The sequence below is a fragment of the Cricetulus griseus genome, chromosome 4 (genome assembly GCF_003668045.3).
Source record: "Cricetulus griseus strain 17A/GY chromosome 4, alternate assembly CriGri-PICRH-1.0, whole genome shotgun sequence".
NCBI lineage: Eukaryota > Metazoa > Chordata > Mammalia > Rodentia > Cricetidae > Cricetulus > Cricetulus griseus.
Window position 1 is genome coordinate 226,711,333 of NC_048597.1, and position 12,290 is coordinate 226,723,622.

General features: G+C 50.5%; 1 protein-coding gene across 2 annotated transcripts in view; it reads right to left on the reverse strand.

The window, feature by feature from the left end:
- Scn10a (sodium voltage-gated channel alpha subunit 10) overlaps positions 1 to 12,290 on the reverse strand; it is a 100,194-nt gene that overhangs the window by 19,029 nt on the left and 68,875 nt on the right. The window contains exons 17-20 of one of the 2 annotated variants that reach the window (XM_027415548.2): positions 11,791 to 11,928; positions 8,003 to 8,126; positions 6,655 to 6,809; positions 2,903 to 3,076 (exon numbers count right to left, since the gene is read on the reverse strand). In XM_027415548.2, the coding sequence (XP_027271349.1) occupies positions 2,903 to 3,076; positions 6,655 to 6,809; positions 8,003 to 8,126; positions 11,791 to 11,928 (591 nt within the window). Of the gene's footprint in view, positions 1 to 2,902; positions 3,077 to 6,654; positions 6,810 to 8,002; positions 8,127 to 11,790; positions 11,932 to 12,290 lie in introns of both variants that reach the window. The other variant, XM_027415546.2, reaches the window with a different exon arrangement.

The following is a 12,290-nucleotide window of genomic DNA, read 5'->3' on the forward strand; positions in this document are numbered from 1 at the left end:
ACACGCTCTAAAGCTACAGGAAAACCCAGTCTTTAAAAAAAAAAAACCAAAAACAGAGAGAAACAGAGAGAGAGAGAGAGAGAGAGAGAGAGAGAGAGAGAGAGAGAGAATCATGTTGAAATGGGAGGAGGAAAGGCTCAAAGACGACAAAGGCTGGTTGGATAGATGGTTGAGTGCAAGGATCAGAGGAGGAGACCGCAGAAAGGAAAAAGTGCGGGTGGAGGGAGAGGATGGATAGATGAAGAAAGCAAATGACTGACAGATACACGGAGCGATGGAGAGCTGTGCTGAATAGGTGAGTGGGAGGAGTTAGTGAAGGATTAAACGTACGATTAGATGGATAGGTGAAAGTGAAGGAAATGAATGGTTGGTGGGCGGGGTGCGGGCTTCATTCTGTGGCTGTGACGAAACAGCCCAACAAAACCAGCCAAGGCCAAGAAGAGTTTAGTTGGCTTATGTTCCAAGCTACAGCCCACCAGTGAGGAGCTGGAGGCAGAACTCAAGCAGCAGCACACGGCACATCCGCAGCCAGAGCAAAGGACAATCAAGCATTGCACAGTGCAGGGCCAACCCATGGAAGGGCACAGCGTGCATTCAGGGTGGGCCTTCCAACCCCAGTAAACAACCAAGGCACTCTCCACAGACGTGCCTACAGGCCAACTAGATCTAGATTCCTCAGTTGACACTCTCTTCCCAGGTGACCCCCGGCGGACATTTGAAACTGACAGAGATTGGAAAAGGAAGTATAGAAAGGTGGTAGACCATGTGGATGAAAGGGCAGACGAGTAGATGTGCGCTTGGACAGACGGTGAACCAGTGTGTAAACAGAAGGTTAAGTGACTGGCTGTTTGGTTAGAAGGATGAATCAAAAGAGAGACATGGGGTTGAACACCAATTGGTGAATGGACAGAGGAAGGCAAGGATGAAGGGGAGAGGAAAAGATGAACGGAAAGGGATAGCGAGAAGGAAAGGACAGAAGGGGGAAGTGAGGATGGGTGAACTCTTGGAAGGGAGGGAGGGAGGGGGAGAGAGGTAGGGAGGGGGGAAGGAGGGAGGAGGGAGGGAGGGGGAGAGAGGAGGGAGAAGGAGAGGGAGGAGGGGGAGAGGAGGGAGGGGGAGAGAGGGAGAGAGGGAGGGAGGGGGAGAGGGAGGAAGAAGGAGGGGGGAGGAGGGAGGGGGAGAGAGGGAGGGGGAAGAGAGGGAGAATGAAGGAGGAGGGAGGAGGGAGGAGGGGAGAGAGGGAGGGAGGGAGGGGGGAGAGGGAGGAATGAAGGAGGGGAGGAGGGAGGAAGGGGGAGAGGGAGGGAGGGGGAGAGGGAGAGAGGGGGGGAGGGAGAGAGGGGGAGAGAGGGAGGGAGGGAGGGAGGGAGGTAAATAATGGAATGGACGGAAAGAGGGCTTTTCTGTGGAAAGGACCGACAGTCACAGTGAAGAAGAGGCTTCTCTTCCTCCTCCTTCCCTTTACTACTACTTTTTCTTCTTTTTGAGGCAGGGTCTCTTTACACAGCCCTGGCTGTCCTGGAACTCACTCTGTAGAGCAGGCTGGCCTCGAACCCACAGAGATCCACTGCGTCTGCCTCTTGAGTGCTGGGATTGAAGGCGTGCGCCACCACGCCCTGCTTAAGACGAGGCTTCTTAAGATGATCAGGATTAGAAAACAATGAAGCCTATACAAGCAAGAGCTCTTGGCAGGGTGCGAGACAGAAGAAAAAGTTTTCTTCTTATTTGTGAATCATTATTTCACATGTACAGAATTGTCACCCGCGACTCAGATTTCAGGCCTCTCAGAGAGTCCCCATGGCATAGTGACCTGGTACCACTGGCACACGGGCACCAGGAAAGCGGGGCGTTACATGCAGGCCTGTTGTGGAGATGTTGCCAACTTAGGCTGGACAGCATGACTGGACCCCAGTCAGTTTCAGGAGGTGCATACCGCACACATGCATGTTTCCTGACATCTCTGATGTACAAGACCCTGGTGCAGGGGGCTGCTGGAAGAGGGAGACAGAGACAAACAACCCATGGCTCACAGAAACCCTCAGCTAGACAGCAGTGAGCAAGTAACACAGTCCGCCATATTGAAAAGCCAAGGAGATGGCTTAAAAAGGAGCAGAGCAGCGGCGTGGTTAGGACTGGGGGTGATGGTGGATGCATGTGGGCCACAGGGGTGACCTGCTGATACAGGGTTATCAGTCAGCCTGGCAGAGTCCCTGTGTACGAGCTCCAGCAGGACCTGCTGCTGCTTTGGGTGTCACCAAGAGGAGCCAGTGCCCTCAGCCCAGAGGTTCATAACCACAGCTGCACCTTGGAAGTGATGGAACATCTACAAAGCACTGCTGCCTGGAACTCGCCCAAGACCAGAAAGACCAGACTCTCGCAGTGTCCTGCTTGCCCATGGTGCGGTGTTTCTAGGGCTCCATGGGTGTCTCCAGCACAGCCAGGGCTGGAGACCATAAAGCTAGCAGGCAAGCAGGTTCCGTTTGAAGACCACAGCGCTCTGAGGTGCAGAGCCCTGGCAATGGGTGTAAGGGCAGGGAAGCTTGGCTGCCTGTGCCATCTTGCTGTGGATGAAGGCAGAGGAATGGAGGGGTTTATCTGATCGAATCTAGAGGCCCCAGCTTCCCCTGAGGGTCTGAACCATGAGCTTCCCGGGGCTAGCCACTCACTGACATGCAAAGTTATCCCGGCTCTAACTCAGTGCTCAGAGTAGCCCCAGAGAGACAACTGTCAGAGCCACATCTGTACCAACTGCTGCACCTGTCCAAGGTGAGGTCCCCAGCCCACCCCACGGTGCTCATAGAGCCACTCAGTCACAATGAGGGAGTCCTCCCACAGTGCTCATAGAGACACTCAGTCACAGTGAGGGAGTCCTCCCACAGTGCTCATAGAGACACTCACTCACATTCACAATGAGGAAGTCCAGCCAGCACCAGGCATTGGTGAAATACTTTTTGAAGCCATAAGCCACCCACTTGAGCAGCATCTCAAACACAAAGATGAAGGTGAACACTCTGTCAGTGTACTCCAGCATAGATTTCACTCTTGGCTTCTTATCCAGGTAGTTGTCCTCAAAGGCCTGCAGGGAAGAGAGGAGAATGGGCTGCAGCATTGTGGTCCTGACCCACACAAGGACCAGCCAGGCCTGCCCACGGCCTCCAGGGAGTAGCTCTGAGGGCTAAACTGGACAGTGGGGGATATAAACCAAGGTGTCGCAGCACCAGGAACACGCGGCCCTGGTGCTCCACAGGGCTTTTGGATACAAGCGAGAAGAGAAAGCTCAGATTGGATTTTGGACGTGAACCAAAGGGATATTCACAGTGACTTGTTTTTAAAAACAAAAGCATAGAAGGATGTCTGCGGGCAGTCCACAAGAAAGGAAAGAATCACCACGACACTTCTGAAAACGAGTGTTTCGTCTTACAGGTAATCAAGGGAATTCAAATAAAAAAGAGACACCAAAGATGGACCCTGCTGTTGGTATGTCTATTGGGGATTGGCTGTCAGGAATGACTGGTAGGAGTGGAAAGACAGGAGGTCTCTGGGAGCCAGATGGTTGTGAGTCAATCAGCTAGTCAATCTGCTTTTAAGGATATGCTAAAGACCCTGGGTGCTATCAGTGTCCACATGGCTTTGCAGAAGGCTTCACCCCCCCCCCCCCCCCGCCGCCAGCAGCTGGGAGTGGCTTTATGGCTTGGGTCAAACTGAGTCGCTTTGGGAAGTGCATAGGTTATACCTCCGCCTCCAGGATGGTCCTAGCCATCAACATTGATGCTTGGGTTTATAAGGCTTGCCTCCATGTGGGGCAACTCTGTGGTACCCCGGGTGGTCAGGGCTCATGTGGGATCAGCCGATGTTGGACAGCATCTCTCGGTTGCTTTCCCTACTCCCTTGCTGTCTTTCATTGCTTATCCATAAGTATGCCTCAATAAACCCCTGGATGAAGAGACATGACTTCAACCTCGGGATATAGGACCAAACCTAAACCAGGCAGGCATTGGAAAATCTCCAACCACAGTTGTGGTGGTGCACGCCAGTGGGATTTGCTGAAGGAGGCCGAGGCAGGAGGATCACAAGTTCATAAAGAATCTCTAACTGTTGGGAGCCAAACAGTTGGAGAGGTCCTAGGCCATGCTTGGCCGGCCACATAGTTGTATATTAACCTTTACAAAGCAGCTCCTTAGAACCTCAGCTCAAGAAAAGAAACAACCTGACCCAGTCCTCCACCCACAGGCTCAGTCACCTAGGCAACCCTTCCTGGACCTCTTACTCATGAACTCTTTACCCTGCCAAACATCCTCTTTGTGGTTTCCTAATACCCTGCCTACACTAATACCTGGCGCACAAACAACCCATTCTACCCCTCCCCATATCCTGCTCTGCCGACTATATAAGCTAGCCTGAGAAAAATAAAGTTTGCCACTTGAGCAGAATCCTGTCTTTTGGTGGTTCTTTCTGTGTCTCTTGTCCCCATTCCCTATCCCTGACTCTCTTGACCCACGTTAACATCCAACAATCAGTGTCTCCAACCATCATTCAGTATCTGCAACCATCATTCAATATCTCTGTCTAGTACTCAATATTCTCCACAATCATTAAACATCTCTGATCATCATTCAACATCTATAATGGTCATTCACAATCTCCAACCACCATTCAATAACTCTGGCAGTCATTCAACACTGCCAATGATTATCCTGTATGTCTGAAGTCACTCAATACTTCCAACAGTCATTCCATACCTCTGATTGTCATTTGAAATTTCCAACAAGTATTCAACACCTCCAAGGCAGTGTTGAAGATGTGTGATCTGTGTGAGGTGTGAACATAGGCACTGATTGAACAAATGACAACACATTCCTATAATGACGTATGCTGTGGCTGTTACATGAGTTTGTATGAGTGTATTGCCTGAAGTAATTTCTTGAGAAGCCATAGATTGCATGCATGCATTTATTTTACAATATTTATATATTATATGCATAAGAAAACTGGGAAGAGGGCTGGAGAAATGGCTCAGTGGTTAAGAGCTCTGGCTTCTCTTTCAGAGGTCCTGAGTTCAATTCCCAGCAACCACATTGTGGCTCACAACCATCTATAATGAGGTCTGGTGTCCTCTTCTGGCATGCAAGCATACAGACAGACAGAATACTGCATACGCAATAAGTAAATAAATCTAAAAAAAGAAAAAAAGAAGGCTGGGAAGAGCCATACCAAAATGTTTTCAAAGTGAGTTTCTTTTTGAGTGACAGGAAAATGTCTGATTTTTTTACTTTATCTTTTTCTATAATTTCCAAGTTTTTTATTTTACTTTGTCAGATGAAAATTCCTGTTTTTTTTTTTTTTAAAGCACTCAAAGCAAAAGCATAAAGAAGACTAAATTTGGTGTCTGTTTGGTCCCATAGGAAAGGAGATAGGGAGTGAAGAGAAGCTGCCAGGGGTGGGGCTAGGGCAGAACAGCTGTTTCAGGATTTGAGGGCTCCCTTGGGAAGGGAGAGGCTGGCACTAGACTGTGGAGAGAGAAGGGAGCAGCAGCAGGCTACAGAGAAGCCCATGGGAAGACTGGAGCTGTGAGGGCTGAGGACGGGTTCCTGTGGGCAGGTTTGGTCATTGTATTCACTTTCCTTCCACCCACCACACCCTGTTTCTTCCACGTGCTCTTCCTTGAGGCTCACAGCACACACCGAACAATTCTGGTTCTCCTCCTGGGCAGTCTGGCATTTAGTCAGTTCCCAGATACTCATTAGACTGCTTTGTTGATAGAGAAAAAGTGACATAGGACAAGCAAGACAAATGGACATGGGGCTCCTAACAGGACAGGGGGCTCTAGTCCCAGCTCCTCAAGAAATTAGCTCAGACCCCAGCTGAGTCTTTGCCACCAGCACTCTCGAGTATGAAGTCCCTTCCAATGTCTATGTCCACTCTGCTTGGTTAGGACGGGCACTCAGCACTGCAGTGAGCCTGAGTCCACGGGAAGAGGACCTTCTTTCCTGTTCCTCAGGGTCCAGCACTCAGCCAGAAGCCTGGGGAGTGTTTCAGAGATCCACAAGTTTCCCTAAGACCTTTCTGTTCAGTTCGGCCCTCGGCTGCCAGTGTCAGCCTCAACCTGCAGAGTGTTGGAAATGCAAGTCCTCAGGTTCTGTCATCAAGCCTCCAAAGCGGACCTGTGTTTCCAAAACACTCTCTTCAGATGATTAGACATGAGAAAAGCGATGCTGGAATGAGCTGTGGGAACTGAAGAGGCACCAGGCACGCGATGTGTTAAGAAAGGGAAGAGGGACTCAGTCTTCAGAAAAAGCCAGTGTTTAGAAAGCCAGGGGGCAGAAAGCTAAGGGTTTGGAGATCCTTTACATGTAAAGCTAGGTTTTGCTACTGCCTAGTTGGCGACACTGGGAGAATCCTCTAACCACAGAGTCTTAATTTTCCATCTATACAGTGGGAGACACGCACTCATTACTCGAGAAGCTTGTATCTAGTTTAGAATGCCATGTGAGGGGTGTGCTGAGGACCTCCCGTGAGGTGTGCTGACCGAAAGCTTCCCTCCCGTCTGTAGCCTGGGGAATTTCAGCTCAAATCTTGGGGGCGGCCTGCTGAGGCCCTTTGGATGGGAGCCCAGGCTGGCCGAGGCCATTGAGTCTAGGACCTCACTCCCCTTACCAGGGCTCCGCTGCTGAGCAGGATCATGAAGATGATGAAGCTCTCAAACCAGCTGTGCTCCACAATGCGGTAACAGGTCTTGCGCAGCTGCCAGCCTGTGGCCCACGGGAACTTACTGGTATTCACTTTGCAGCAGGGACAGCGGCGAGTGCAGCCTAGAGGGAGAGGTGGTGGGTGGTGTCCTGGTTAGCTTTAATTGTCGATTTGACACGTGAACTGCCCCATGGGCGTGCCTGTAGGGTATTATTGGCATAACTGCTAAGTGATATTGCAGGGCACCGTTCTCTAGGCAGATGGTCCTGGGCCCCATAAGAAAGCTAGAACCCGTGAGCAAGCACTAATGGCATGCTTCACGTTCTTCTTTGAGTTCCCTGCCTTGACATCTCTCAATGGTGACTGTGACTTGGAAGCCAAATAAATCCTTTCCTCCCCTGGGTCGCTTTAGTCCTAGTGTTCTATCTTAGCACAGCAGGTGTACTGGACCAGGGATTATCCAATGGGATGATGGTTCTTCCCACCTTCTGGGAAACCCACTTAGGCACCACTGGGGAAAATTCCCGGAATATGAGAGGAGTGCTCTCTCCCAGCTCTTCTTCTAATGTAGCTCATTAGGGGGCTCCTCTCATCCTGGCCTTGCCATTCAGGTGTCTTCCCCTGGTTTCTTCTTATTATAAATGAGCCTAGTGGTCCTCATCTTTGTGCCCACATATCCCTTCGAAGACTGACAATGAGTCCTGAATCTGACGGCACCTGGGAGGTGCCTTACCTGCAGCCTTACCCATTCTAGAACTAGGGAGCCACACAGCTCAGGTAGGGCCTGGTGCCAGCTTAGCCAAATGGAAGCAGAAACTCAACAATATGTTGCTCCCCATAATTCCTACTTATTTAAAGTTGCCGAGGCCACGACTACCTTTATCGTAGGAAATATTATTTGTCCATCATACAAGCTTTTATGGGGTCTGTAACATGCCTACTTCTGTGATGCTGAGGGGAAAAGTGAATCCATACAGGCTCCACTTTTCAGAAGGACACCAAAGATGTGATGAAGCCAGAAGGCACCCCATGTCCCTCCTGTGGTCCTTCTGTCTCCAACCAGTTCACAGTGACACCATTGTGGCAGGTACCTTTTCCCTTCCAAACTCGGGAGGTCTGGCTTATAATCTTACAAGGTGTTCCCAGGGGTGAGGAGGGCGGACGGTGCAGTGAGTCTGTCCTTGTGGCCTAAACATTGCTTGTGCCTGGCACAGGTCTCCCAAACCTGGAGTGAGCCTGTTTGTTTGGTTCCCAGGGATGGCAGGCCATGGCTCTGCACACAGAAGTGCTTAGGTGAGTGCCATGCTCCCTGTACCTTCTGTGAAGCAGTCTTCTGGCTCTTCCAGGTCGTCTGCCAGCTCAGGGATCTTCCGGAGGATTTCCTCTGGATCCGGGCAGTCCACCGTGCTGCCCTCAGAAGAGCTTGTGTCATCCATTCCCTGCAGGGCAGAGGCTCGGGCAGTGAATGGGGGCTCTTTGAAGAATCTGGGGAGTCTGTCCATGGCAAGGTTAGCCCCCTCAGGGCCCTGGCTGCCTACTGTCTACTGCCCTGGCTGGGGACTCAGCAGCTAAGGCCTGGATGTGGACACTCCCTGTGGAGCCCTGTGGCTTAGCTGGGCCCTGATGGAGGGCTGGCAGTGGCCCGAGACACTGTAATTACCCATAAAGATGCTCAGCTTTCAATGCACTTGAATATTTAATCAGGGAGCTGTGTTGTGGGGCCCTGTTGTCCTCCCAGCGGCACTGGCCTGTAATGTCTCCAGACGAATTCAATTAGGAGCCAGAGCGGCTCTCATGTTAGTGAACCTGATCACTTGGCTAATGGAGCCAAATGGTAGGGTGGGTCCCCATCTGTCCCTGACAGGCCCCTCCCTGCCTGGCCAGGGTAATGGCCAAGAAAACAAAAACAAGATTAAACCCTATACCCAGAAATGTGCCCAATGCACGGAGTAGGGAAAGCTAGCCAGGGGGTCCACAGAACAACTAGGAAGGGACATGATGCCCACATACAGAATGTGACAGCCCTCACCTACCAGGGACTGAACCCACTGCAGTCTACTCTGCTATCTTAGTCCTCTGCGGTCAGCCCTGCCTGGGCTCAGAGCCAGCAGCTGACATTCCTCACACTAAAGGGCTGATAAGTGTGTGTGTGTGTGTGTGTGTGTGTGTGTGTGTGTGTGTGTGTGTGTGTGTGTGAATTCTGCTCGTCTTATCTTGGCCCAGTCCGGTGGCCGTCACACAGCTGCACTTGGGGGTGAGGTGTCAAGTTAAAGTCTTATGTTCAACACTAGGTGCCTCATGAAAACTAACATGGAACTATACAAAATAAAAATGTATTTTTAAAATATGTAAGTAATTTAAAATTGTTGAAGAATAACTATATGCATTAAGCAGTATCAAACTATAATGAAATAAAAATATTTAAGAAATAAAGATAAAAAAGTCTTGAGTTTCTTACAGTGGCAGTAAAAATACTAAATATCTGGTGCTTGTGTCCACGTGCATGTGTGTGAAAGACCTGTGTGGGGGTGTAGCACGCGTACTCACATGCATGTGTATGTGTGTGTGTGTGTATGAGGGTGCACATGCACTCATATGCATGTGTGTGTGTGTGTGTGTGACTGTGTATGAGCACATGTGCACTCACATGCATGTATGTGTGTGTGAGAGAGACTGTGTGTATTAGTGCATGTGCACTCACATGCATGTGTGTGTGTGACTGTGGATGAGTACACGTGCACTCACATGCGTGTGTGTGTGTGTGTGTGTGTGTGTGTGTGTGTGACTGTGTATGAGTGCATGTGCACTCACATGTGTGTGTGAGAGAGACTGTGTGTATGAGTACACGTGCACTCACATGTGTGTGTGAGAGAGACTGTGTGTATGAGTACACGTGCACTCACATGCATGTGTGTGTGTGTGAGAGAGACTGTGTGTATGAGTACATGTGCACTCACATGCATTTGTGTGTGTGAGAGAGACTGTGTGTATGAGTACACGTGCACTCACATGCATGTGTGTGTGTGTGAGAGAGACTGTGTGTATGAGTACACGTGCACTCACATGCATGTGTGTGTGTGAGAGAGAGACTGTGTGTATGAGTACACGTGCACTCACACGCATGTGTGTGTGAGAGACTGTGTGTATGAGTACATGTGCACTCACATGCATGTGTGTGTGTGAGAGAGAGACTGTGTGTATGAGTACACGTGCACTCACATGCATGTGTGTGTGTGAGAGAGACTGTGTGTATGAGTACACGTGCACTCACATGCATGTGTGTGTGTGTGAGAGAGACTGTGTGTATGAGTACACGTGCACTCACATGCATGTGTGTGTGAGAGACTGTGTGTATGAGTACACGTGCACTCACATGCATGTGTGTGTGTGTGAGAGAGACTGTGTGTATGAGTACATGTGCACTCACATGCATGTGTGTGTGAGAGACTGTGTGTATGAGTACATGTGCACTCACATGCATGTGTGTGTGTGTGAGAGAGACTGTGTGTATGAGTGCATGTGCACTCACATGTGTGTGTGTGAGAGACTGTGTGTATGAGTGCATGTGCACTCACATGTGTGTGTGTGAGAGACTGTGTGTATGAGTACATGTGCACTCACATGCATGTGTGTGTGTGAGAGAGACTGTGTGTATGAGTACACGTGCACTCACATGCATGTGTGTGTGTGTGAGAGAGACTGTGTGTATGAGTACACGTGCACTCACATGCATTTGTGTGTGTGAGAGAGACTGTGTGTATGAGTACATGTGCACTCACATGCATTGTGTGTGTGAGAGAGACTGTGTGTATGAGTACACGTGCACTCACATGCATGTGTGTGTGTGTGTGAGAGACTGTGTGTATGAGTACACGTGCACTCACATGCATGTGTGTGTGTGAGAGAGAGACTGTGTGTATGAGTACACGTGCACTCACATGCATGTGTGTGTGTGAGAGAGAGACTGTGTGTATGAGTACACGTGCACTCACATGCATGTGTGTGTGTGAGAGAGACTGTGTGTATGAGTACACGTGCACTCACATGCATGTGTGTGTGTGTGAGAGACTGTGTGTATGAGTACACGTGCACTCACATGCATGTGTGTGTGTGTGAGAGACTGTGTGTATGAGTACACGTGCACTCACATGCATGTGTGTGTGAAAGCCTGAGGCTAAAGTTAGACATCTTCCTCAGTTTCTCTCTCTGTTTCCTCCTTTTTTGCCGCCGGATCTCCCGCTGAATACGGAGCTCCTGGCCTGGCCCAAGCACCAGGGATCCTCCTGCCCCCCCTCCCCCCCGGGCCACCCCTGAGCACTGAGCACTGAGCACTGCCCAGCCTTTCACATGGGTGCTGGGGATACAAAGTCAGGTCTCGGCACTCGCCTCGGGTGCTTTCCCGACTGAACCCTCTCCCTTTCCACGCACATCCCCAGGGCTTGTAAGTGACACTGTGGTTTATTTTTACCTCCTCCAGGGCCCGCTGCTGAGTGTTCTCCCTGCTTGGCTTCTGTGAGGCTGTCAGTTCACCGTGCACCTGCAGACAGCCCCCCCACCCCCACCCCAGGCTGTTTTTGGAGAGAGAGAGTGATGTGGACAAAAGAAAGAGGGAGCACCCCCAGGAAGACTCTCTCGCCCAGGAAACACCTCCGACTTTGACTGTAGTCTCTGAAAGATTACTTGACTCTCTTTGTTCGCTGTCTTTTGTTCCGTTTTTTTCTTGGCTGTCATTTTCTGGGCACTTACTCCATTTCAGACAGGAACTGAACATTTGACGAGCAGTATCTCATTTAAGCTTCCAAATAACCCTACCAAATAGGTGCTGCCATCAGCTCTACAGATGGAGACCCAGAGGCTTAGGGAGCAGGGGCTGGCCCGAGGTCCCACAGCCTGGGGAGCCACACTCTTTGCTCCAGTCCTTACGACTAGCTGGGGGTGAGGCTGAGCAGTGTAGCTGTGATTAGCCATAGGTTGGCCGAGACTTAAAGAGGAGGTCCTGCGGCTGGGGTGCAGCTTTTCCCAGCCCCTGTGCTCCCACCAGCACAGGACTCCTGACAGCATCCATCCAGCTGTGGAGCCTCTCTGGGACGCGCACATACCTACCTCGGCAGGGACCTGCCGGGCAGCCTCACGCTTCCATCTCTCACCCAGGTGTGGAGCCAGGTCCTCCGAGGACATCCCAGAGCCTGGGCTCTTAGGCGCTTCATGGTCTTCATGGCTTTGAACTTGTGGCAGCTGCTCCTGCTGGCGAGAGAGGGTCCCTATGGGTAACTGGGTTAATTTCAGTTGATCATTTCCGAATCTGAAGAGCTTTTGGGGCTCGCAGGCCTCCAGAGCTAAGGTCCTCACACGTGCACCTGACATGCATGTGTACACATGTGCGGAGCAAGCATGGAACTAGAGGTCTGTGTACGAGTCCGGGCTCCATTTGCAGCTGTATGACCTCGAGAAATCTATCTAATTTTTCTGATCTGTTTTGTTCCTTCTGTGAAATCAGGAAAGTGAAATTCACTTCATTTTGTTCCTTTGATCACGGAATATATTAATACTTTTAAAGTACATTGCGGGAGGTCTGGCTCCACAGATGGCAGCCATGGACATCG